The sequence below is a fragment of the Durio zibethinus genome, chromosome 10, assembly GCF_047325235.1.
Source record: "Durio zibethinus cultivar Kanyao isolate XHJ-2024 chromosome 10, ASM4732523v1, whole genome shotgun sequence".
Taxonomy (NCBI): Eukaryota; Viridiplantae; Streptophyta; class Magnoliopsida; order Malvales; family Malvaceae; genus Durio; species Durio zibethinus.
Genome location: NC_143171.1, coordinates 26,160,793 through 26,187,858, shown reverse-complemented (window position 1 = coordinate 26,187,858; position 27,066 = coordinate 26,160,793). Strand labels below are relative to the sequence as shown.

At 33.2% G+C, this 27,066-nt stretch overlaps 4 protein-coding genes and 1 pseudogene across 5 annotated transcripts; all 5 read right to left on the bottom strand.

Annotated features, from left to right (window-relative positions):
- Window positions 1-3,012: 3,012 nt before the first annotated feature.
- Window positions 3,013-7,361, bottom strand: LOC111293152 (Tetratricopeptide repeat (TPR)-like superfamily protein). The gene is made up of 3 exons (XM_022885917.2): window positions 3,967-7,361; window positions 3,401-3,810; window positions 3,013-3,295 (listed from the first exon to the last, which is right to left on the bottom strand). Exon 1 carries the CDS (start codon window positions 6,141-6,143, stop codon window positions 4,017-4,019), a length of 2,127 nt encoding a protein of 708 aa, XP_022741652.2. The 5' UTR covers window positions 6,144-7,361; the 3' UTR covers window positions 3,013-3,295; window positions 3,401-3,810; window positions 3,967-4,016.
- A 1,062-nt stretch (window positions 7,362-8,423) lies between these two features.
- LOC111292394 (uncharacterized) lies at window positions 8,424-10,950 on the bottom strand. Its single transcript, XM_022884771.2, has one exon. It carries the CDS (start codon window positions 10,711-10,713, stop codon window positions 8,677-8,679), a length of 2,037 nt encoding a protein of 678 aa, XP_022740506.2. The 5' UTR covers window positions 10,714-10,950; the 3' UTR covers window positions 8,424-8,676.
- Window positions 10,951-11,353: 403 nt separating this feature from the next.
- Window positions 11,354-14,853, bottom strand: LOC111292396 (uncharacterized; annotated as a pseudogene). Its single transcript, XR_016345866.1, has 6 exons — window positions 13,772-14,853; window positions 13,364-13,468; window positions 12,896-13,129; window positions 12,734-12,775; window positions 12,358-12,609; window positions 11,354-11,990 (listed from the first exon to the last, which is right to left on the bottom strand). The product of XR_016345866.1 is annotated as an uncharacterized LOC111292396 (transcript).
- Window positions 14,854-15,658: 805 nt separating this feature from the next.
- Window positions 15,659-18,735, bottom strand: LOC111292897 (V-type proton ATPase subunit d2-like). The gene is made up of 10 exons (XM_022885524.2): window positions 18,332-18,735; window positions 18,041-18,161; window positions 17,393-17,500; window positions 17,208-17,310; window positions 16,937-17,017; window positions 16,746-16,831; window positions 16,580-16,639; window positions 16,434-16,482; window positions 16,224-16,358; window positions 15,659-16,052 (listed from the first exon to the last, which is right to left on the bottom strand). Exons 1-10 carry the CDS (start codon window positions 18,510-18,512, stop codon window positions 15,921-15,923), a joined length of 1,056 nt encoding a protein of 351 aa, XP_022741259.1. The 5' UTR covers window positions 18,513-18,735; the 3' UTR covers window positions 15,659-15,920.
- A 785-nt stretch (window positions 18,736-19,520) lies between these two features.
- Window positions 19,521-21,900, bottom strand: LOC111292404 (AP2-like ethylene-responsive transcription factor At2g41710). Its single transcript, XM_022884790.2, has 8 exons — window positions 21,608-21,900; window positions 21,431-21,513; window positions 21,288-21,296; window positions 21,073-21,161; window positions 20,883-20,956; window positions 20,741-20,791; window positions 20,575-20,651; window positions 19,521-20,444 (listed from the first exon to the last, which is right to left on the bottom strand). Exons 1-8 carry the CDS (start codon window positions 21,832-21,834, stop codon window positions 19,885-19,887), a joined length of 1,170 nt encoding a protein of 389 aa, XP_022740525.2. The 5' UTR covers window positions 21,835-21,900; the 3' UTR covers window positions 19,521-19,884.
- Window positions 21,901-27,066: the final 5,166 nt, after the last annotated feature.

The following is a 27,066-nucleotide window of genomic DNA, read 5'->3' as shown; positions in this document are numbered from 1 at the left end:
TTATCTAAATATATAAGAATAAAAATAAAAAATACTAAAAAAAATTTAGTTTTTAATTTTTTAAAAAAAATTGTAAATATAAAAATTATCTATATTCATTAAATAATCGTTGAAATAAAAATATGAATAAATTTAAAATACTCGTTAAGTATGAATACAAAAATAAATATAATTTTAAAATCTTAAAAAAAGATACAAATATTCTACCATATCCATACACATCTCTACAAGTAACAACAACTCTTTTAAAAAAAAATACATAAAAAACAAAATAAAATTATTAAATAAAACACCTATGAGTGATATCTATAATCTGATTGCTTTGCTTATTGCTATGACTTTGAGACAAGGCCCCCACAGCCCATACCTCTATCTCATCAAACATCAATTCAAGCTATGTGCTTTCATTTTGTTGCTTGAAAGTGTCAATTTTTTTTTTTGTTTTCTTAGAGAAAGTTTAAGAATAGTGGCATGTTTGTATAAAAGTTATTAGACAATGACAAAACAAAAAGTGTGATTTATCTTTCAAAAAAACAAAAATAACCCAATAATCTCCAATTAGAATTTTCCATGTCCTAATAATTTGCAAGTGGCTTACTAAAACTATTGACGACTTGAATTTTTAACCATTCAAATGAAATTATTTAAAATCACTCAAAACCCATATTTAAACATCAATGAAATTCATTTGAATTAAAACATGGATTGAATATTAAAATTGAATTCAAAATAATTTAAACTTGAAATAATTAATTTTCTAAAACGATGCAACGGATTGTTAATAGATTGTTGGGGCAGTTATCCGAAACAGGCATATTGCAATGATATATGACCGAACTGCGAAGTGGAAGCTATTGTTGGGTGTCTCTGGCGTCATCCTACGGCGGAGTTGAGCTTTCAACTGCTGCGGCCGCACATGGTAGCACCTGACCTGACATCTCGTGGGAGGTTCTATTTAATGTGGATATAAGAATAATTGATCTGAAGTAAAACATCCTTAATTAAAACATCCTTAATTCATAAGCAATAAGCAACATGAATGCATGTGATTGAAAGAAAAAAAAAATTACACACACAAACCAATTGAAGAACCCAATTATCTCAAGTTGCAAACAAAAGCTTTTACAAGGTCAAGTGATGGTAGAATAAGCTTAATTACTACTTGTCTGAGCACATTTATATATATAATGAGGTAGTTCTTTTACATATGATAAATCTCATTCCTTTCACCTGATTCCATACTTTTAAAAGTTTGATTTAGTGACACAAGAATAAGTGCCAAAAGACTATACTTTCAAGAGCCAAAAATGGAGGAACATTATTATATAAGTCAAAACCACCAAAATATTAATAGCTTAGGTTTTGAAAATTTTTAATATTCAATTCGAAGTTTAATTTAAATGATTTATTCACTTTTCTTACGATTAGGTGAATTATTGTAAGGTTAATGTTGAAATTCAATCCCCAACTCTTCGAATTTCGTATTTTTTATTTCTAAATTTTGACTTCTCTTTATAAAAAAGAAGAAAAAAAAAAAAGAAGAAAATTCATAGTTTTGATAAATTTATCCTTCAAATTCTTATAAATTTTCATTAAAATATTCTATCATAACCTTTAAACTAGTCTAGCCTAGTCTACGATAAACCCTAACATGTGCAAGCCTTTAAAAATGATGTCTTCTTAATGTTAATTTTGTGCCAAACTTTTCTTGTTAAAAAGTTGAAAGCAAAAAAAGATAATGATATTAATACATATGATAAATTTTTTTTTTTTATAGAAGCTAAAAGATCAAACCAAGAATCATGTGCAAGCCCTTTTAAAAACGATATCTCCTTGATGTTTTCAACCTGTTTGAAGGTGACAGAAACTGTACTATACGTAGTTGCGTAAAATATAAATTTTGTTTCCAACGATTCGATCAATACGCTAATTCATTGTAATTGCAGTATTTTGTCAAAGAATCTGTTTACACTTTTTATTAAAGTTAGAATCCAATTATTGATAACTTTGTTATTAATTTTTTTGATTTGAGATTTTGATATCCGATAATCACTTTAAATTCTGATTAATTTGAAGTCAAATCGAGTTAAATTTTATAAAAGAAGCAAATCATCCAAAATTTATTTTTTTTCATTCATAAGATTTAAAATTGAAATCTTATTTAAGGAAAATTGAATTCTTTATCACTCGAATCAATAGATGTTAGTAATTATGTTATTAATTATACATATATATATATATCTTGTTTTGATGAATTATTATTAGATCTAGTCATCGATTCATTTATAATATTTAAATTTGATATTTGCTATTATTAATTTTTTTAATGAATAACATGTAAATTTAATATAAATGTTTGTTGAAATTTATAATATGCTATGTCTTTGTAATAGGATACTTCCCCTCATATAAACTTGTTTTTGTAAAAGAATATAAATTATTAGATTGAAATATAAATTTAAAATTTTAAAATACGATATAAAAATACGACACAAATATGATTTCGTAAAAAAAAAAATTAACTTTCATTTACTTTGACTTATATTTAAGAAATTAATAGTGTAAAATGCTTGATTCCGTAGCAGCCAACATGCAATTAACAGGGCTTAGTGCTGACCTGAATCAATGAACACATTGATTTTCAATGTTTTTGATGAGGTCACACGTTATCAAAAGATGATACATGTTCAGAGAACAAGCTATTTTCTTTACTATTTCCTAGGATTCTAGAAATTTTTAGAAAAATAAAATGCTGAGATCTCAATGTTGAATTACATGTTCAACCTGAATCACATGGGTTGATACATGTGTTATAAGATAAAATTTTAATATTCGAAAACGTTGGAAGAAGGAAAAGCAATCACACTTGATTGAAGAGGCCTGGTGCCTTCAAATTCAGGGAATCAAGTTTTTGAGCAATCTAACAACAAGACCATCCTCAATTGGAGCATTTGGTTTAGTGATACGTAGGTTTTTTTATTAAAAAACAAAATTTCAACACAAGAAAATTTTTTTTCTAAGTTACAAATTTTTTTATAAAAAAAATTCAGACCTCTTTTCTTTAAATAATAATAATAAAAAAAAAATCTGCCTCAATTTTCACATTAATGGGCAAATTAATTTGGGGTTAATGCTTAAACGCTAAAGCTATATGGTGGAAAACCCTCGTCCTTAACAGGCAGACCTATATTTTAGCTGTCTTCCAAGATAGGGTAAAGAAAACACAGGGAAACTTACAATTTTTGTAGTAGGGTTGCTAGGATATCCATCTCCTTGGATTCAAACCAGAACAGGCCTGTTTGCATAAAGAAGTAATTCATTAATTATAAGGATTCAATGGATTTTTTTTTTAGCTATCTTTTGGCTGATAATGCTAGAAAATTAACCCTTTTAAACTTACCTCTTGTAGAAATTATATCGAACTTAGATGTTAAGGCCCAATAATTTTTGCATTTTCCCCTTCCCCAATCTTAACAAGGGTTTGGATTGAATGAAAGAAGGGTTGGGTCTGTTAAAATTAGGCCCTACTCCTGCACCCTTTAATGATTTTTTTTTATAGGATAGCCCACAATGCTTTTTGGCTTTTTAAAAATTTAGACTAATTTTTTATATGTGCGTTATCATCCTTGTGCTCGTCGAAACAGTCCATTCTCGTTTTCTCGAGCTGCGTGAACTTAGGGTTTAAGTCTTGGTTGGTGACATAGAGGCCTGCTAATTTTCTCCATGTCATTCCACTTTTATCGGATGTCCCGAAGAAGTAGGCTAGTCTACAGTGTTTTTGTTATCTACTTTGACTGATAATTCATGAACCTGCAGGAATGCATAAAGAAATAGTAAATGAAACAAAGCTGGGTATTATGGCAAAATGAAGATCAATATAAGATATTCTTTTTCTTTTTTATACATTTGGTGTTATGGCAAAATGAAGATTAATATGGCAAAATTTTAAGATCAATTTCTTCTTACAATGTTGCTGGTAGGCTAACATCAAGCAGATATCATGACGGTCGATCAGTTCAGGTTATCATAAAATTTGATGGAGCTCCAGAAATTCCATAAGTATGATCTAGTTGCAATCTCATTATCACCTCCAATTGTCCTAGTAGTTTATAAATCTTCTCACACTCCGGGTGAAGTTTATCATCAGCAACAAAGCTATGGACCTCGTTCCCTATCTCAACAATGCTCTGTCCAAACATCTTCTTTAACCCCTTCTCCTTTATCAGAGTTCTAATTTGTGCCACATTGCCCCATTTCCCATCAACAGCGTAAATATTAGATAACAGAATATAATAACCTGCATGATTAGAATCTAAGCAGAGAAGATTCTTTGCCGCCAACTCTCCTATCTCAACATTGTGATGAGTCCTACATGCAGCAAGCAAGGCGCCCCAAACATGAGGCTCAACTGGAATTGGCATTCGATTGATAATTTCCATGGCCTCGTCTAACTCTCCTGTACGGCCAAGGAGATCAACAAATATACTATAATGCTCTGAACCAGGATGCAGTCCATAATCATTTACCATCATATGGAATATTTCGATCCCCTCCAGGAGTAAACCTGCATGGCTACAAGCAGATAATATAGAGAGGAAAGTGACATTGTTAGGCCTAGCTGTTGAACTCTTGACCATCTCTTCAAATAACTTTAACGATTCTCCCCCATGTCCATGAACTCCATAGCCAGCAATCATTGCACTCCACAGAACAACATCCTTGTCTATAATTCCTCCAAATACTTTTATTGCATAGTCTAAGTTACCACATTTTGAGTACAACTCTATGAGAGAAGCCCCAATAAAAGAATTACCATCAAAGCCGCTTCTAGTGATATAACCATGAAGGCATACAGCTTGGCGAAGAATACCTAACTCTGAAGAAGAAGCAAGAATCTTTACCATAGAAACAGCATCTGGTTGGATTCCACTAGACAGCATATCTCTGAAGATCCCAATAGACTTGCAAGCCATCCCATTTTGAGCATACCCACTTAACAAAGCAACCCAAGAGACAACATCTTTCCCAGGCATTTTCCTAAAGACATTAACAGCTTCATCAGGTGACAAGCACTTCATGTACATATCAATCAGAGCGGTAGAAACTGAGACTTCTAAGTCAAAACGTCTCCTAGTTGCAAGTTCATGAATCCTCCGACCCTCGTCTATGTCACAAGCAACTGCACATGCTTGTAGTACACTAACAACAGTAACTGCATTAGGTTGACATCCTTTGGTGATCATTTCATTGAAAAGACGCAGTGCTTCAACAGCAGCCCCATTATGACAATAGCAACCAATCATTGAGCTCCATGTTACAACATCTTTCCCTTCTATCCTCCTAAACAAATTTTCTGCTACTTTCACAAAACCTGTCTTTGCATACATATTCAAGATTGCGTTAACTAAAGATAATTCATTTTCAAACCCTCTCCTAATGACAAAACCATGTACACTCCTGCCAAGCTTAGGATTGATCAACTTAGCGCAAGCAGAAACTAAACTAACAAGTGTTACACGATCAGGATCAACACCCTCCTCCACTACCATTCTTGAGAAAAATGCCACAGCCTTTTCAAAACAACCGTTCTGCTCATATCCACTAACCATTGAAGTCCACAAAACAACATCAGGTTTCTCAAACTCCTTAAAAACTTTCAAGGCGTCACCCAATTTGCCACATTTCGAGTAGAACTCAACTAAAGCAGAACCCACGAACAAATCCAATCCAATATTTTCATTTTTCCTCAAAAACCCGTGTAACATTTTCCCTTGTTCAAGCAACTGCAATCCTGCACAAGCCTTTAAAACTATAGACAGAGTATAATTATCAGGTTCATTTTTCTCCTCTTTTTCATCAGATATCATGTTTTTGAAAAGAATCCAAGTTTCTTTCCACTGACTTTGTTTAGAATAAGCTCTAAGAATTGAGTTCCAGAGATAAACAGTTCTTTGAGGCATTTCATCGAACACTTTTTGAGCTTCTTCAATGGTACTAAATTTCGAGTACAAGGAGGTGAGCTTTGTGGTGAGAAAACTGTCATGGTAAAACCCAGTTTTGAAAATTTGTGAATGTAATTTTGCTGCTGATTTTCCATTGTTACATGCCTTGCATAAATGGATCAAAAGTTCCCTCCCTTTCATATACAAAAAGATGGATCCTAATTTACTGAAAAATGAAAATTACAAGCTTTTTACCAAATGAAAAAGGGTCTGGTTATCTCCTTGACTTCAGATTCCTTCCAGGTGCCATTTGGTTATCTCCATTCCTGCCTTGGCAGTCTTGGGTTTTCATTAACAACAAAAATAATGGCTTGCCTTTTGGGGTGATCTGTTATCATGGTCAATTGGTCATGGGCTTTGGTTTATTTGAAATCGGAGGAATGAACCGCCTTATTTGTCAAAAGTAGAAGGGGCGGAACGAGGACAGAAAAACTTGGTGAAGTTATACTTGTCGTTGTGTTCTTTGGCCAAGGTCATTTTGGTCTGGCCAAAGGGTCGGAAAGTGCTTGGTAGCGGTATTCAGTCAAGCGGTACCATTACCAACCGGGGGGAACCTTGTCTTGATATTCAATTCTTGATATTCAATTGGCCTAGTAAATGATGCTCGACTAATTTTTGATAAAGCTCATGCATCACGGTCGGTCTTGCTTGCTTAAATGATAATATTTCATGTTCCAAACATGAGATTCTTAACTTTGAGGCCCAACTGGTTTTTGTTCCAAGATAGGGTTTAAGAAAACAAAGGAAACTTGCAACAATTTTGAAGAAAGCCGTCAGATATCTTCTTCTTAAATTCAAACTAGAAAGGCTTACTAGCAAAGTAGTAATTAATTACTAGTAATAAAGATTTCAACCTCCAACTTATTATACTAGAGCTCTCTTTGGCTCATTATGCTGGAAATCTGAAGGAACTATATGTGCTTGCAAGCATTGCAATTGCATCTTGAGAAATAATATTTTCGGACTTGGATGTTATCATCAGATAATTGGTGCATATATAAACCAAACTGAAAAGGGTTGGATTGAATTCCCCACTCTAGCCCTGATCTAAAGAAAGAGGGTGAGGGGTGGTCGGGGCTCGTTTTGCAACCCTTTTACAAGGATAGTCAGCCTGCAATGTTTTTGTTATCTACTTTGAGAGATAATTCATGATTTCCATCTTCACGAGCAGCAATGCACAAAGAAATAAACCATTGCAAATTAGGTGTTATAGCAAAACGAAGACCAACATCAGCTATTCTCTGGGTTGTATGCTATTAACCTTCATGTAGCCAACATCAGGACATTGAGGCATAAACCACAAAATGCAAAGTTTTTGACATAGGTAAGCAGGCAAAAAAGTCTGCAGAACAACTCATGATCAAGAAATATCTATCCATTCCCCGCCCTCTACCCCCCCCCCCCCCCCAAAAAAAAAAAAAAAAAAAACTTGCAGAGTAATGAATCAAGCAGTTGCTAAAATCAATTTCATTGTCAACATACACGATACAATTATAATTGCTAGAGCCAACGGTAGTTTGTGACACATTCTCCCCAACAAACAGCCACAAATGCGGGAGCAATTGCTCTGGCTGCATACTTTAAAATTAACAAAAAAATCAATACAACTTATATCTAGACTTTTGCAATTATGAATTGGTGTTTGGTGCAGGGGGTTCCTATGCTGCTCTTCACACCTTTCAATTTTCATAAAATACCCGTATGAGACTGCATATCTGACTCCTCAAAATGAGCTATTCTTATCAGGTATGATCCTCCATGTGTAAGGAAAAACTAGGTATAAAATTAAATGCACCCAAATCCAAGCAACATAAGTTAACTGCATAATTGAAACTCAAACAAAGATCATGCACGAATGACCAAATGAACAAAAAAATGGACATATAGATGATGAGTGAAAAGGTTTTGGGGTCTCCAACAAGACAAAATAACAAATCCAAATATTTTGTGTATCTGCCCCTAGTCTAAAGTATTGCTGACTCACAAGTTCTTACGTTAAACACCAAAGGAAGTAATAGAGAAGGGTTACTAGATCATTTCAAATCCAGAAACTGGCTAACTTATCTGCAAGTGCAAATGTCTGTTGAACTAGAAAACAGCAGAAAATATACCTAGCACATATTTCATGCTGAAATTTGAAATTCCATTTCAACAATATGATTCATAGGTATGTCCTACACCATAAGACTCCATATCAGCACTAATTATAAACTTCTGTTCCAGAAAGATAGTAACATAGATAGTCATTATCTGGTTATAAAAGTGTGTAGCATTTTTCAATGGGTATTTTTAAGGAAGTCAGTCACATGCCAAATCTTGACATTTTCTAACCATCCAAATGAACAACTTCAAGAGCAAATGCATGGTTACTCAATGGATGTCTATCATCATTCCAAAAATAAAAACATCGAAACAAGCAGATAAGAAGTGAATGAGGGGTATCACAGATACCACAAAATACTTCAAGTGCATAAAATAGACATTCATCCAGCATACAAGGGAAATACAGCATAAGTTGACAGATTATACAGTTAAAATTTAAGTGATAAAGCAGAATTCCCCCTAAAATTTCAGTAATTCTCGAGTAAAACTAAGTTCCAATCTTGAGACTTACATCTCTCACAGGAATACATGTGTATGTTCAAATGATACAAACTTTGTTTCATTAAAACTTTCAAAACTGCTTCCTCTTATTTCTGAAAAGTTTGTCTCTTTTTGCATAAACATAAGAGAGAGCAAGGAAACCAACCACAGAAAATGATACTGAAGCCCATGGAAATGGTGGGTCCTTGAAACAAACAAGCGATGCTTCAATTTCTTGTGATGCAGTGTACACAAGATTGTGAATTGCATAAAGATCATGATCTGAGGACCTTAAGCAGTAGAATGCCATATCAAAGTCAAAACGTGACAAAGCAGAAACTGCTTTGTCCAGCTTGTACCTGAACAAGTGCCACCTTTGTGTGAACTCAACATGCTGATTCTGTTTAAGGAGATTTCTATCCCCACCATGTGCAGCTACCGATTCAAGAACATCAATAGCACTTGTTATACTGTAATTCAATGATGTCAAGAGAAAATTTCTCCGAGCTGCATCCTTCTGCACAAAAGACAGTGAGGAAATCTCTGAAAATGGTCCAAAAGGTGTCTGACCAACACTCCATGTGTAATCCACCAGTGTACTATTATGCGTAGGACTCCACAACAAATGAGTCGGCGACACTCCCCACATACTCTGTAAAATTGAACCAACAAGTGGCCTCTCCAGCTCCCTCGTACGTGTAAAAACATGACGACCATTACAACTGTAATCACTCACAGTCTGAGCAGTCTTTGTCCTAACAGCAATAACCATATCTCTAAATGCAACAGATTGATGATACCGATCAAGTAACAAAATGGTATTGTAATCCAAATCAAACACATAAACAGGAAGTACCCTACTACCAAATTCCTCCTCGGGCAACCCTGCAACCCTCCTAAACTCCTCAGCCGAATCAGACAATATTTGATGCAAACGTTTCGAATCCAAATACTCACTCACAATCAAAGTATAATTATCAAAGAGAAACCTGGAAGTATAAGAGTTGATCGACCTAGAAACAGCAAAAGAACAAATTGAACACTCCTCATACCTAACGCTATACCTCTTAAACTCCAAACTCTGATTGCCGAACAACAACTCACCATCATTTGCCTCATTACGAAACGTTTTTTCAATCTCATTCCAATCCAAACCGCTTAAATCCTTACTTTCAGATGTGTGAACATGAATAAGCTGAACAGTTAAAGTATTCTCAAAATACACAGGAATTCTCAAAGGAGGAACAACAAGTACCTGATAAGCACTGTATATCAAAGAAGCCAACTCCGTAAGCAAGGCCCTTTCCGATTTAGGTCTTCCATGTAACGCCGCTAAAGGGTGAAACTCACCTCTCGGAAGTAACCCATCACCAGATATGGCCGGTCCATAGTCAACCGGACCAGCCCCGAGATCTATCCAAAGATACCTTTTTTTGCCAGTCCAAAGGGTCCCTAAGCAATTCGTGTAGCCGGCGGAAGAGTCAGAATGAGTGTAGGAGTAAGCATAAGGTTGCTTTGACGTGACGCCCAGATGGAGAATGTAAATATAAACGGAGTTGTCGGTTTTCTCGGAATCGAAATGGCTGGAAATGATGGGGTCGATGGCGGAATATGGAATGGAAAGGAGAGGGGAACGAAGGGAGGAAGCAGTTGAGGCAAGGACGGAGGAGACAGCGGCGGAGAGGGAAGAGGAGAGGGAGGAAGAAGAAAGGGAGATGTCTAGGTCGAGAGAGTGGCTGACGGAAAGAGAGTGGGAGGAGAGAGAAGAAGAGATGAGGTGGAAGTGGGAAGACGTAATGGAGGATTGGAGGAAAGAAGTAAGGAGGGAAGGGGAGGAGGAAGAGAAGTCGGAGCCTACAAGGCGGATGTGGAGAGGGATTGGGAGAGAGATGGAAAGGAGGTTGGAGATTAGGGAAGAGATGGGGAGAGGGCCAGGGGAGGAGGAGGCAAGGGATTTCTTGACGGAGGAAGGGAGGGATAGAAAAGGATCGATTGTAGCTTTGGGGTCGAGGTGGGATTGCTGGGTTAGGAAGGAGTCTAGGCCAGGGACGGGGGCGGAGCTGATGGGGCAAGTGGTGGTGGAGAGGAAGAGGATCAGGAGGACGATGGTGGTGCTGAAGGTGGGCATTTTCTATTTCTTGGGTGGTGAAACTTGGAAGAAAGGTTATTTCATCCTATATGATCGATTAGTGCTAGCGTTTTGATCGGTTTTCTGACTGTGAGGAACTCAAATGTAGATTGTAGCAGTGAGGAAGTGAAGTAAACAGCATTTCAACATGACAACCCAAAAACAAAGCCCAGAGGAGCATGTGACGGCCCTGATATCTTTGGATATTGTGGTGGCTAATCTTAAATTTTCCACTCCATTACATTAGTCCATTTAAATTTGCCCAAATTTAAATTTAAATTATTAAAATTAAAAATTCAATCGAACAAATCACATATCTTTGACGTCAGAAGCAAAATTTGAGTTTAACAGATTATTTTGAGCTTGGATAATTTTAAAATTAAAAATTTAATACTCTATCAATTCAACATACAATCGTTGATTTGGTGAGCATAATTAGAGTTGGGTAGACTAATTTCCAAACCCCAATGCTCTATTTCCAATTTGCCCCCGGATTGAAACCAGTTTTCGGTCAGATTGCCAATTTCTCAAGGGTTTAGATGTTTAGTTGGTAGCATACAAAGTAAAAAGGATTTTTTTTTATCCATAAGTGAAAGATTTACTAAAGGTGGCAGGTGAGACATTCAACCAAACAATAGGAAACCTCATTAATTTTTTTTTTAATTTCATATAACTATGCATAAAACAATAAAGGACCTTAATGTTACAAACTTACAATCTTCTTGCTAAAAGAATATTGGAAAAAGAAGAACAAAAGCAAAGAAATAATACTCATCTATATCCTTATTACCCAAGGATCGGATAGCAGCTAAATTTATATACAAAAGTCAAAAGATCATGCGTAAAGAATAGAGATGCAAGCTAATCATTCATTGGATCAGTCAGAATCACCATATGATTGTGTACCCCAGAATTTGGAAACATCCTCATTTTCATCATCATATTCGAAAATCGGATGAGTTGCTCTGGAGAAATCCCGAAAGCGGACAAGTCCCTGATTTTCACCATAATTGGCAGTAGCAATTCTACATGCATTACGGCCATGGCTGAACACCCAATATTGGTGCTTCCCAGCTCTGGACGATTACAAAGCAAAGAATCTGTTCTTGTAACAGTGTCAATCTCCCAAGTAGTAATAAAGTTATCCACCAGCTCTCCTGTAAATTTTATATGGATCCACGTGTAATAGTGTCACTGAACCCATATGACCATCCAACTGAGTTACTGGTTCTGGTTTTGAAATCTCCTGGCTTCTTCTGAAATCCCAAAGCATTGCTCTGCGCATTAAATGTACACTTTCTGAGATTAAACAACCTGAAATTCCTACTAAAACCTATTTTCAACAAATGGAAAACTTTGCATAAAAAATGACGTACTTATGATGAATGAAAGTTATCTGTTGTTAATAGAAAATTTTCACAATAGCAAATGAGGGAAGTTGGTTTGCAAGCCATATATACCCAGAAAACGGTTTAATTCATTGTCTAAAATGCAGCACTTAAATATCAAAGTTCATAGGGTGAAAGAAAGAAAACAATCCTCTTAAGTACAAACTGTTTCATTAACACTTCCATTACTAGGAAATAATACCATGATAAAGGGAAAATTAAAAGCCAATGAATTCATCACAAGAAAATGTCTTACTTGCCAAATCCACTGGTGCAGATTAGGGATTTTGAGGGCATAATTGCGAAGAGGTACAATTTTGGTGGATATATTGCCGCAGAGTTAACCTTTCGCGTTGTCCTTAAGTCAACAATTATTAGAGAAGAACAGCAGCAACATAGAGCAAGGCTTCATGGCATTTATGTCCACAGGTGCACCAGCAACAGAAGCCATTCCCACACAACATGAAGAACGAATAGCTGATGATGTACTTGTATCCCAAACTCTCACCTGTAAACCCCAGAATGGTGAAATAGTACTATAACTGTTCCAAAATCTCTAAACAGAAACATGAAAATTGAAAATCAGGTGATGTTAAGAAATGAATGTTCAAGAAGAAAGGTCAACAAGATACCTTAGAATCCTTTGACATGGTGACCAAAAGGAAGTTTTGTGCCTGGAAAAATGATGAACAAATCAACCATGGATTGTAAATAAAGAAAATATAGATATAAAACTCAAATTTTCGAAGTGTTGTTATAAGACAGACAAGAAATAAACAAGAGAGTTTTCTTACTGAAAAAAATGCATGCCCTGCAACTAACATCAACATAACAGGCTTCTCATGCCCATAAAGCATAGCCTTTAAAGCTTTTTGGCCATGTTTTCCACTAGAACTAAGGGACCAGAGGCGAACAGTACCATCTTCCCCACTGCTTGCCAATACTTTGGCACCTTCATCACCTAATAATTTGTCTGACAATGTGGAAACTGCACCATTATGACCTATAAAACACCTTTGGCAAGCGCCCTACAAACAAGACATGCAAACAGGATGTTTTAACAAGTAACAGAGGCTAAGGAAAAGATAGGCTTTGCATTCTATTCATAATCCAAAACACAACACAGATAATAATGCACAACCAACTGAAGCAGCTTATAATATGTATGCCCTTCTATTCAATCCCATGCAAGGAATCACAAGCAAGGTGAATGATTTTGACTCTGTTGAAATGCAAAAGCCGAAGAATGCTTGGTGCAATACCTTCCACCATAGACGAATTAGAGTGGTCATAACTTGAGGTTACCAAAACATTTCTTCTCTTTGCGTCTCACTCTGAACTAAAGAATTTTCATCAAGTGGAAACAACTGCAGAACAATCATCTCATATATTAAAAACAGCTATAGCTTTTCCATATGGATATACCCCCTTTTAATGCCTGATATCCATGAAACATTCGTATGTAAATAAGCACATTGCTTTAGCAATGTAAACTTTTTAGTACTCATACATGCCAAACTTTAATCAAGAAAATCAAGCTCCATATTTGTAAATGCAATTTGCCAAAATATGCAATAATATGAAGAGACAAGTAACATTAGCATTTGCCGGAGATTAAACCAAAGACAAGGTCAAATTATTATACAAGGAAACCCATCAGATTGACTCACTCATGCATGTAATTCTTGCATTATGATCACTCATTCTCACAAGCGAGCCTCCAATCAAAAAGCTGTCGATTTTCATCATTCTTATAATAGAACCCTAGCAAACAAACAAACTTACTTAAGCTTTCCAATGGCGGCTAAATAGACCTGGCAATTTGAAACACACGGTGATATGATACGAAAACGATACGAATCAAAGACATGAAAATAACATGACTTAAAATTTTATAAAATCCAGAAATAGGTTTAATAAAATGATACGAATACAATATTTTATATGACACGATAACACGAATTATCAGGTCTACAAGCAAATGCAAAAGCATCCAGAAGTATACGGTCGAAATGCCTTGCTTCAGTAGACAAGTCTAGAACAAAAGGATCAGCAAATTTAAGCTGATGCAACGCGGTACACCAATCCAAATAGGCCTTCCTCGCTCCCGATGAAGAGCTAGATAGCATGTCTAGTGGCCAACGCTCCCTAATTCAATCAAATATAATAATTAAATCCGACGGAAAAGAAAAAATATTAATATATTAATATATTCTTGAATTATCTTATTACAGTTCCCACTAACTTTCTTTATTAAATTCAATCTATTTTTTTTCAATCCAATTTTACTGACATAAAGAAAATGAAATTCGAGCCTGCAAAATAATTGCCTCAAAATAAAATTTCTGAAAAGAAATAACTTTTATTTTTCGTTCTGAAAGCGAATTATATAAACATTTTCAAGAAACGAAACCCGAAGCGATGGAGCCAGATCGAGTCGGAGTAAGCCACATTTTTGAGAAATTTGGAGGTCATGGCGAGGTTTTAGAGGTCCTGAAGGCTAAGGTGCGTGGCGCAATGAGCCAATGAGTCTTCATCCAAATTGGTGATCTTTATGGTCCCCGCCGGGGCCGCTGTTGTTGCCGATTGCGGTGGTGAAGCTGGTGGCTCCGCCATTTTCCTTTTATTCTGATTTTTCCAATAAAAATTAGAGAAAGAAAGAAGGATCTTTTTATTGCACCTTCAACTTCTCAGTGAAGCTGTTCTCCAATGGCCATAAAAGGAAACAAAAATTCGAGGCTTTTTTTTCTATTTTTTATGAATCAATTTCTATTTTCTAGAAAAATTAAATTAAAATCTTTTACAATTTAAATTTCTTTAAGTATTTGCTAATGTTATTTGGAACTATGAGATAAAATTGTAGATTTTCTAGTAAAATGTACAGATTTTAGATTTTCATGCCTATTAATAAGATGATATACATTTTTAAAATAAATTTAAAAAAAAGATCTAAATTAATTTTTTTAGTTAAAAAATTTGAATGATATTGAGTAAAAAGGAACTCTTGCATTAATTAACGTATTTTAATATACTAGGGACAAGATTCTATGTGCGGTTGAGCTTGTTCGCTTCACATACGCATAGCCGCAATATGCAGGCCAACTGAGACAATAATCAGTCCAGAAAGGATACGAAGCATTCGGAAGATTTCCACAGTCAAATATAAACATAATAATTTATTAATATAGAACCTGATGACATGATTTGAAAATTCCGAAAAACATAAAAATAATATAATTTAAAATTTTAATAAAAGTTATATATAAATTTAAAAAATAAAAAATATATATTTAATTTTTGTATCAATACAAATTATATCATATAATTCGTATAAAATATAATACAAATATATAAATTATTAATATTTTATATGATACAAATCAAATATATTGCATGAGTTAAAGTGAGTATCATATCATTCTTTGGCAAAAGATACTTTGGAAAAAAATTAGGATGAATAATAAGATGTAGATGAGTGAGAACATCGACCACCAAAAATGACAAATACAAACCTTATATAATCAGTAACCTACAACTAAAAGTATAGATAGATACTATAATGGGAAATTTCCTGGAAATTCCATCATTAAAATATTGAAAACAACCTCAAGGTACACATTTTAATCAATCTTAATACAACTTTTTATCCTCAATTAACACATGAAACATATATAAAGGCGTTAATTATTGAACAGACAAATGTTGCAAAAAGAGCAGCTAAACCACTCCAATGAAAATGTGGGTGGGGAATTAAGACAATTTACAGCTTATTAAGCACAAGGCAATCCGATTAATTATTACCAACCGAGTCGGGATCATCTAAAATATGAAGACAACACTGTCATGAACCCTGGACTTTTGGTTTTGAGCCACACATTCGGAGATCCACATCAGGTTCCTGATCTCCTGCTCTCTTAATCTCATGTATGCGAAGAAAACACCATAATGGAACTGCAGGTCATCGTCCAAAGAAAAGCAAATCAGAGAAAATTCAATAAATTATTTCATAGATGAAGAAAGGAGGGAACAACAGAAATAAAATCAAGCACACGCCGCTGCTGTGCTTTTCTTTGTTTACTATTATTACAGAGATCATTGAAGCCAGAGAAATCAAGTATAAACCTGTTGCTCAAAAGCTAAGCAGAGCCTTTTCACTTCCTCCTCATAAAATGCTTTGTCAAGCATCTGGCTCTCTCCATAAGATAATTTAGAGAAAATTGATTGGTAGGGAGGATATTTTTCCATCACAGCACGAACCTAGACAGCAAACCAAGCAAAAGACTAAGAACTAGAAGTAACTTCATCTAAGCAAACATAACATGTGAAACGAACCTGGTCAATATCCTCACAGACAGCAAGTTCCTCATGACCATAGGGATATCTGTTTAACATGAAGCAGCAATGTCAGAAACAAACACTCAAAAGAGCCTATTACCAAAAGCAAAGAAGAATAATCAGGCCTGAGAGAAAGAGCTTACAGCAAACCAAAATTCGAGTATAGTTTCCTACGATCATCACGAGTAAGTTCAGTGCCAATGCTGCAAAAAGTAAACCATACCAAACATGTTTATTAGAAAATAAGAAAGTAACAAGACTAAAACTAGAAACCTTTAGGAAGTAAACCCTTTCCATAAGTAACAGTACCTGTTAATGGTAATATTTACAGCCCTTCTGTCAGCCTCAAATGCTAGGAGGTCAGACATGATCTCTGCTGTCGCACCACCAAGTTTCTATAGGAAAAAGGAATGTTTACCTTAACATGGAAGTAGAGAATGGAAACAACTAGCATATGCCATATGAAAAAGAAAAGCCATTCTTCTGTATTAGAACCTTACCTGACAAAACTTGTAAAAGTCTTCAAGGTATGCTTTGTAGAGAGTGTTCCTCATAATTTCAATGTTCATGTCATCAAGATCCTGGAAAAAGCCAAGATGAATGAATCCAAGAATCAAAGGTTTAAAAAATTAAATCATTAAAAAAAAACAACACTAAAGCACAGCTACTAACAATCTGACATGCATGCTTAAAAAGAGAGAGATACAGAAAGAGAATCAGAGACAATTAATATGATGAAAAAATATCAGAAAAGTTGTTATAACCCTATACCTCAGAGGTAATACACTCAGAGAAGTATGGAGCCAGTGGAGTGTCAACAAGAACCAATCTGTAAAGTTCACGCATGTTCTGAGCAACTGCCAGGGTTGCAATGCTGAAGCAGCAAAAAAGAAAAGTGAGCATATGTATTATGAGAGGTCAGATAATAACCTGATCTACATCTAGGGGCAGATTACCTGTCAAACATGCCCAAAGGATGGCACTTCTCCAAAAGCTCATGAACATCTCTCTCATGCAAGGTTCCAGTAACAATCAAGACAACATTGTCTATCATGTGACCATATCTAAATGGAACAATCAAAACATAAGTTTTTCTTTGGCTGGTGCTAAATCCACAAAAACCTGTTAATCAAACTGCATTTCTACACCCTCTAAACAGAGAGGTTTCCATATACCATCAAGACAACTCAAAGAAGACCAACCATTCAGGCAGCTATATTTCAACTTGATCTTAAATTTGATTAACCAGATCATGGGATGAGGGGAACAAACCGCATCTAACTTTTAAGGGAATATAAGATCATATTGTTCTTTCAGGCTAAATAGTTAACAGAACTGCATAAGCAGCATAAGGATGTGCATAATTCACGCCACCAAATCAAAACTACCAGATGATACTGAATTAACACTTAGCACTTTATGCCTAGTTCTAAAAACAAACTAATGTTACTAAAAAAGCTCAACACTGCTAATATTCAATTAAATCAAAGCAAGATCATAAGATGTGAAATAAATCAATGCCATGGCTAGATCTAACCGCAGGATAATTCCACATCTCTCAAGCAATTCAAACAAAGAAACAAAAAGGACAAATCTTTACATACGTGATATACTCTAAGAAGGTGGACAATGGCTCGGTAGCTTGGCATAACATATACTTATACTCATCAACAAGTTTAAGAGTGCACTTCTCCACAATCGTAGTCGTATGCAATGGTGAAGGTTCTGCAAAGCATCAGCAAGTGTTATAATCAAAATTAAAAAAAAATGCTCAATTTCAATTTCGACTCAGTTCAAATAAAAATCAATTTATTATCTTAGTATATTTGAAATTGAAAACGCAATTAAATTGAAGATCATGTGAAAGGTGGGGGAATAGGAACTGAGAAACGTACCATTTTGGAGGTAAGGGCCGTACTCGGTGGCGGAGAGATGCATCTTGATATCATCAAGGGTTTCGCATTGGCAAAGATTGTTATAATCTGCGGCGGTTAAGAGTCCAGCCCTGTGACCTCTCACGATCGCTTCCAAGTAACCGCCGTGGATGTTGAATGTCATAGATTCGAATCCGTACATTTTCTGGTTCTTTTGTTGTTTATTTGAACAATTAAGATCTGAATTTGGAAATCGGAAGTTCAAAACGGAACCCTAAAGATGTAGATTTGGGAAAATGGGGAAATGTATTTTTTGGGATGATTTGTTGTGATGGGAAGGGAAGGGAGCCTGGAAATTACAGTTCAGATTTCAGAAAGGAGACTTTAGATGAGATCCGCGTTGTAACATAGGTTAATATGAAATTACGAAATCATCCTCCAAATTTGTTCTTTTTACATAATTTCTAAAATTAAATATATAACTCCACCATCTCATTTCCTTTGTCTATTTTTTCTAAATGTTCTAAAATTATATACATTTTTAACATAAAACTCTTACTTTTTATATTTTAAAATTAATTTTATTTTTTTAAAAAATTTTTTATATTAAAAATCATGAAATTTTAAATTTTAATATTAAATATATTAAATTTAACTTTTTTTTCAAATTTCATAAAAATTAATAACGTTCAAATAATTTGAGACAGAGAAAATATAATTTTTTTAATTAGCCTAAAGTTAAATAATTATAAAGAGATTGAGGTTAACTCAAAAGAAAAAATATGTCAAAATTATGCAATTAATCATTATATTCATATGAAATTTTAGATTAAGTGAAAATTTTTTATTATTTCGATTTGTTAATGTCACTCCAACCATTTTTACTATTTGAATTTGATTTTTTTTAATAATTTTCTTTACATTTCATTAATGTTTATAACAAAATTTTCTATAAACTTCATACAAATGTATGTCTTTAAATATAAAATAATAATAACCACGACTCTATTTTTAATTTCAACGATCAAATTTTAATCTCTAATAATCTCAAATACAACAATAATAATGATTATATATTCATAATAATGAGCTATCTCTTAACATATTTAAAATGAATTTTTTTTTCATAATAACTATTTAAATCTGTATATTCACATTTAAGAAATAAACAAAATTTTTAAAAGTTTCTTATTTTTTTTTTCATTTTCTTCAAAAATAACATACAAATTAGTAAAACAGTTTATAGATTGTGCATACAAACTTAATACCATGCATTCAAGTAAAATATATATTTTTATAGTTCAAGAGGGAGTATATATATTCCCAAATTCCTCTCCCTATTCCACCTATGCAGCTATGCTACACTCATTTTTGAATCCTATATATTACAAATTCACAAACTCAAACAACAGCTACCAACACTCATATATTTTCAAAAGAAATTGTAGATTTTACGAGTATAATTTACAACATTGCATATTTTACAAGCATCCACAATGCAAGCAGTAGCTATGCTTACCTACCTTTCTAAACCATGCAATCTACATATTCTTGGCCTTTTTTCTTTTGGTAGATCAGAAACTGAGTGGGAAAGCTCTTTCTTGCAATTCTATGTTATCTTGACCAGAAGAGCAAATAAATGGGAAGTCATAAGTTTCATCATAAAACAGCCCACCAAACTCATCATCACTTCCTGCTTGTTGGTTCTTTGATTCATCAACTGTATCAGTACTGCTTTCATCTTCAGACACATTTGCATTCTTTTCTACCAGTTCTTGGAATATCGAAGATCGAAGGAGCAGACCTAGGGCAGTTGGTGATGAAGAAGACTTGTTGTATGAGTTGAAAGGGAGTTTGGTTTCAAGAACTTCTTGCTTTTGTGGAGAGTTCAAATAATCTGTTGCAAAAGAGTGGTGGAATGAGGGCTTGGATTCCTCTCTTGGACTGTAGCTACTTGTTAATTGCAATGATTCAGGTTCTGTCATTGCCAGTGATTCATTAGCAGCAACTAGATTATTTGTCCCTGGTTTTAACCATCTGAAATAAGTACTCAAATCAAAGTTGGTCACAGCATTTGTCCCTCTATATTCAATTGCTGCAATGTCATAAGCACGAGCAGCCTCCTCTTGGGTGCCTGCAAATGAGATAAACATTTTGTTTAGGAAAATAAAACTCCTTTTAATTGTAATATAGTTTGTATCCTTTTATCCATGGTTGAAAAAGGCTGCCATATTTAACACAGGAAGGAAAGTATAGAAACTTACTGTAAGTGCCAAGATAGAGATATTTGTTTCCAAAGACTCTCCCTATTCTTGCTTCCCATCTTCCATTGTGATGGTGCCTACATGTTTTATCCAAAGAAATCTTTAGTTTTATTGGCTTTTGCATAAAAAATGCAGATATTATTCACCAGATTATCAAGAAAAGTACCTTGCAACTCCCCTGTATTTGGATACACCTCTTGAAAACCCACTGCTCTTTCTGTAACAAAGTAATTCCAATTGATATTTTTTAGTGACAATAGCCTTTAGATAATTATATCAGTCTGTGATTTGATATATAAAGCCTTTACCTTCTTAATGAGGCCAAGTACTCTTCTTTTGTGACAGTTTGCATTATTTCAATCTCTTTTTCATAATCTGATATCTGCAGAAATCATCAAGGGAGTTAGATCAGTTGCTCACATAGTACTTTTATTACTGTGTATTCAAACTAATAGAAGGTCATCATGTTTGTTAAATGAGATTATGAGGTATGCATACCGGAAAATTGGTGAATGTCGATGTCCCCCAATACTTAAGTGCGGCTAAATCATATGCTCTTGCAGCAGCTTCTTCATCATCATAAGCTCCTGAAAATTTAGAAAAAATAATATTTTCATTTCTCTATGGTATAGAAAGAATTTTTTTACCTTTGGGGGGGGGGGGGGGGGATATATGTAGGAAAGTGAAACTTGAATTAGCACTGATGCACTCACCAAGATAAACTGCAGGATCCCCAAGTTTCAATTCCACAGGAGGAGTGAATGGAAGAACATAAAATCATGCAACAATATATAAGCATCCTGAATTGAAAATTATAATGAAGAGAAGGGAAATGCAACAAAGAAACAAAGGTTACCTTGTTTCCCTTTCTTCTTCTGTGTAAAATTCCAGGAGAGCTTATCCCACAAGTGGGCTTCATACCGGCCAGTCCATCTATGCCTGTTCATTTTCATAATAATAAAACTTAGCCATAGAGAAATAAAAGAAGGGGGGATGAAACAATCCCAGAATACTAGAGAGGTCTGTTTTGCACCTGCTGACTCCACGAAACCTTGAACTTCTTTTCACAGTGGTAGCACCATTGGTTTGTTCATTTTGTTGCTGTCGTTGCTGATCTTGGTTGTCATCACAGCCTAGTGCAACTGAAGCTGGATCTCTTCGCCTTCTCTTGACACACCTTACTGCTTGAACCTCACCATCTGCTGAGCACATTCGGCGCCTTCCTAGGCACTGTTCATCCTTAACCATCATCATTTCCATCTCTTATTACCTTGATTGTTTTTTCCTTTCTTATTTCTTTTGCTGGTTTTTCTTTCTATCGCTGCTTGACCCATAGAGAGAAAGAGTTCATGTATATATAATGTGCTTATCAATTTTGGAGTCATTATGTTTCGTTACTGTTGTAGGAACTATTCATCAAGTCGAAACAAGGGTGTCGATGATCTCTATGAGCAATTAAGGCAAATTTGCAATGTGAATACAAATTTTATGTGTCCATATTCTGTTATTCGAGCCCCAATATATGTATATGAAAAAAAATGGATTGTTTATTCATTTCAAATTTGCTTCCCAATGTCGGTTATGCATCAAGTAAGGTCAAACATATGCTGCCATTTGAGAGATGTTTGTCTTTTGCTAGTTTTTCCTATGGTAAGTCTTCCCCTTTTTTTGTTTCAGCAAGCTGTGAACTTCTGATTAACCATTACAAAATCAAACCTCAACCGATTCATAAGTTCAGTCCACGGAATATTGGTGCCTGATGGTTCATACAACTACCCAATATGTGTCATCCATGATAGGGTCAAGAACATCGATTGTTGTACAGTGATCAAATTGCCAGATTGCCATGGTGGCAAAATAAATTCTACTGCTATATTTATAACTTAGAAGTCATCACCTTTAAACGTCATGAACAGCAGCTGTCTAAACAGGTTAAACTGTCAAACTCGAATACTGTTAAACACGGTTCCAGTTGGAGGCCAGAAATTTTAAATAAAATCCAAAGAAAAAAAAAAAAAAGAAAATGCCTGTTGTAAGTAAAAGTTTACTATGACTGTTGGCCATGGCATTAAAATAATAGACAAGTTAAACGCATAATAAACTATGTTCAGTATACCTAAAAGGAAACTGTCCGGAAATTCCTTTGAGCTTTTGTTTTCTGTGAAAGAGGTAAAGATCATATACTGTTAATCAACCTGTTATTACAGAACATGGTAAATTGATAGTAACAGTAACACACTGACAGTTTTTTTGCCTTCAGCTTCATTGGATTCCCCGTCCAGTTTGTTACATATTTTTGTATCATTTGGAACTGACAGACTCTTGGTTCCGGATTTCAGGGCAGCCTGTGGGCAGGATGGAGCTTGTTCCTTGTACGAAGCTGTAATTGACTGAGTTTCCTATGGGAATCAACAAGCAAAATGTTCTTGTAGACAATGAGAACTTATTATTTAATTTTGGTCGGAGGGTTGCACAAGAAATTCCCTTTGGATTGTAGTTGGGAAAAATACTTAAATGAAGCATAATTTCATGCTTGTTTGTTAATTACTTAGCTCTTTATCACTCCGCTATTTTTGTCTGAACTGCTGAAAGGATATTATATGAAAGGGTTTGTTTTTTCTCAAAGTGAGGTTCGTTAAAATTTTTATTCTCAATTATAGGTTCTTTTTTTTTTTTTTTTTACTTAAATGGAGTACTTTAAGCCATGTAAATTATACATAATTACCTAAGTGGTTAAATTGCCAACATGGCAGTTGAGTTAATTTTAATTTTTTCTTTTCTTTTCTACAAGCACTTTTGTTAACCTATATGAGTTGCCATTGTTGCCTAAGAGAGGCAGGTTATTTTCAAAACAAGAAGCTAGAGCGATTCAAAGAGGGCCATTTCCCCTTTTTTTCACAGGGGATGCAAGTGGTTTGTTGACTGTATGGAATTGGTTACAGAAGCCTTGAATCATGATAAGCCATGCTTTTCATAAAAGATGGATAGAAGGGATGTAAAACCAGTAGGCAGCTATTCTTGAGCAGAACAGACCCTTTTCATGGAATGAAATCATTTTGCCTCATTATTTTTGAAAACCATCATGATGAAGTATACATGAATCTTGCAGGAACTTGGGTTTCAATTGTTGAATTAATTTTTATGGATTCTGTGAAAAAACTGGTATTGCTGAGATAGTGTTTGATTAAGTTGAAATAAAATGATTGCTGAGTTGGTGAAAATATGAGATTTTGAGGGAGTTTATGGTTTATTCTTATGATCCTTTGGTCATGGACATTGATGATTACAGAACATGAGTATGTTCAGTTTGTGTTGTTTGAGAAGCCAAAGGGGTTAAATTGTTTATAGAGATAAAAGAAACGAAAATAATGCTTAATTGAGTCACTTTGTTTGCTGTTTTTGCAGCTTTAGCAGATTTGGATGCACTTCATCTTGCCCCATCACACTATTGTTGTCTTTCTGTGTTGACATCGGTTCTGCTTTGGTCATAGTGCTATGGAAAGGAGACGAAAATATAAAGAAAAAAGAAAACTAAAATGAATAAATAATAACTTCATGCCACGTTGGAAATTTGGCCACTTAGCAATGAATAGTGTGGGCAATCCAACCTGTCTTTGATAGGTTTTGACTCGATTTTATAGGATTAATTTTTTTTTTAAAATCAAATTTTGAATTGAGTCGAGTTTGGATTCGAGTTTTAAATAAATTTGATCCGACTTAATATTATATAAAAATAATTTTTAAACTAATTTTTTATTTATATATATTTATATAATTATATATTTAATATTTATATTTTAAAAAATAATATTTTATTAATTTCGAATCGAATCGAATTTAAATTTAAATATTAAAAAAATAAAAAATTTTGAATAAATTCAGATTCAAATTTAACAAATATAAAATCGAATCAAATTTAAAACGAATAAAAATTCATTCCAAACTCACCTTGTTGTCATCCTAACAATGATAGAAGTGATAGAAGTGGATATGGCTTAAAATACCCTATTTAAGTAAAAAAAAATTAAAGGTGCCATTATCTGGGAATAAAAATTTTAGGGTATCCCATCTTGCGAAAAAACTTAACTATTCCTTAATGACAAATTTTTATGTATCTCTTTCAAATTGTTACGTCATTGAATCAGTCTTTTTGGTGTCATGTTTCCATTGTAAAGATTAAAAAATAATAATAATAATCGATCTCTTTTAGTTTAAATGATCAAGGAGTTTGATTTTTTATAAATAAAATTATAATTTTGAATTTTATAAATAAAAAATAAATGTTTGAAAAATTTTATTTTTTTATGAGATTCAATTTAATTTAATTTTGAATTAATTGAGATTTAAAATAATTATTGAATATAAAAAATTTTTAAATTAAAACAAACAATAATAATAATAATAAATAACTAAAATGTATGATAATGTTACAGCGGTGATCACAAGAGCCTTGTGAAATAAAGCATCTGACCAATGGAGAATGTTAGTATTTATAAAGATGATAGGAAGAGTTATGACAGAGGAAAAAAAATTTTTTTAGTAAAAAAAAATCTACAATAAATAGGTTATTCAATCCCTCAAATTAAGATAAAATGTGTCGTATCTGACAGCTTAAAACAATTAATTGTAAGTCGTACATTTGAGATGATTCTAACAAACAGCCTTCGATAGGATTTAAATTCAAAATTTTTTCGTCGAAAAAAATAATCTTAATCGATTAAACTAACCACTTGTTAGATAAAAAAATTGCTTATGAATGATCTAATTGAAAAGAAAAAAAAAACATTCATTTATGTGATAATGAAGGAAAGGTTAAGGAAAGCAATAATTTTTGTTTTATTTTTTACAAAAAAATGCCGTAATTTTAATATAAAAAATTGTTAATATTAAAACTTAAATTTTAAAATTAATAAATATTATTTTTAAATAAAATAATCGTATAAATAAATTAAATTATGCTTTAAGATCGAACAGTAATTTTTATGAAATGACCTTCCAAGCTTTTACAAAAGATGAATGACACAAATCCGTCTATTTGATTTACAAAAAATCATTGAAGATGCCAGAGCAACCTAAAGTAGTAATTACCTTTGATAGACATAATTTCTATGCTTATTTGAGAAAAAGGGTTTTCAATAAAATGTTTGTGTTTTTGCACTAAATTTGGATCAGAGCATAGAAACTTGAAATTACAAAATTAAAAGTCGATTAAAAATACAGGTTGAAGATATCTTCAACGTTTTTATTTTAAAGTTAAAAATAATTGTATTCACTAAAATTATGACATATAATTTTTATATAAAATATAATATAAATATATAAATTTTAATATTTTATACGATATAAATAAACGAATCGTTCAATCTATTAATATTATCGAAGTTAACCTCCAAAAATTAAATCGACGTCAAATTAATTCAAAAATCTGAAATATCCTTAAAATTTTACCAACTTTCTACAACCAAAAAACGAATTTGTCCTTTGAACCATAAAATGCTCCCAGTTTCTTAGCTTAACCCTACTACTAATATTATGTTAGGAATTTGGGGAAGAGAGACTAGGTTGGATGAGGAGGAATTGAGAGGACCGGAAATTCTCTTTTACAATTTCAGTTAGACATTAGTCATTGTAGTTCTAAGTTCTAACCTAAATTGTAAGGAATAACCACAGTATACTTTACCAACTAGCTTAATAACGTCTGATGCATGGTACACCAAATTTATGAAATTTTAATATAAATAATTTAACAAGTTAAAAATTATAAATAAAAATTTTTAAATGTCAATTAAAAATAAGGAGGGATCAATTTACATAATGTAAATTTTTTTTTAATTTTACATTTTTTTAATCATTGATTTTAATAAATTCAAATGATGAAATTAAACAAAATTTTTTTTTCTTTTTTTTTTTCATCTTTTGAATGTATTAAAATAAAAAACTAAAAAATATATATATATATAAAATAAAAAAATTTTATATTATATAAATTAATCATTCCTCTTAATAAATATGTAATTTGATGTATTTAATGAAATTATTATTCAACGTTTTAAGATAGTAAAATATGTAATTTCATTTAATATTGCCACTTTAACAATTGAAGGAGCTCAAGTGCTTATTAACGTAATTAATTAATTTTTTATTTTACGAGAAAATTATATTATAGGCATGTAGTTAATTGGATATGGGTATTTTAGTAATTATTGATGCTTATCAATTTTTTATGAGTAATTCAAATTTTAGTTTGTTTATTGTAATGCATTAGTTTAAATTTTTTATGGAGTAAATATAATCAAACCGTGTATTATTTTGATTGATTTTTAGAATAAAAAAATATTATTAAAATAAAATATGTGTTCCTATTAAACCCACCACCAAAAATTTAGATTAAAAAAAAACTATTATGAATGAAAGTGACATGGCTCAAAGGTATCAATGAAAATGGTGTGGCCCAAACGAGACCTTGTCATGGACCAGACTCAGTAATCAAAA

Bases quoted from the DNA above. Each gene is read 5' to 3' on its own strand.
- LOC111292394 (XM_022884771.2), bottom strand. From the start codon at position 10,713: ATGCCCACCTTCAGCACCACCATCGTCCTCCTGATCCTCTTCCTCTCC.
- LOC111292897 (XM_022885524.2), bottom strand. From the start codon at position 18,512: ATGTACGGATTCGAATCTATGACATTCAACATCCACGGCGGTTACTTG. The intron at 17,501-18,040 runs GTATGTAAAGAT...TGTTCCATTTAG, and splicing joins ACCTTCTTAGAGTATATCAC to ATATGGTCACATGATAGACA. The intron at 16,640-16,745 runs GTACTGTTACTT...TACTTTTTGCAG, and splicing joins GTAAATATTACCATTAACAG to CATTGGCACTGAACTTACTC.
- LOC111292404 (XM_022884790.2), bottom strand. From the start codon at position 21,834: ATGGAAATGATGATGGTTAAGGATGAACAGTGCCTAGGAAGGCGCCGA. The intron at 20,957-21,072 runs GTATGCATACCT...TGATTTCTGCAG, and splicing joins CGACATTCACCAATTTTCCG to ATATCAGATTATGAAAAAGA. The intron at 20,792-20,882 runs GTAAAGGCTTTA...ACTTTGTTACAG, and splicing joins TACTTGGCCTCATTAAGAAG to AAAGAGCAGTGGGTTTTCAA.
- LOC111293152 (XM_022885917.2), bottom strand. From the start codon at position 6,143: ATGAAAGGGAGGGAACTTTTGATCCATTTATGCAAGGCATGTAACAAT.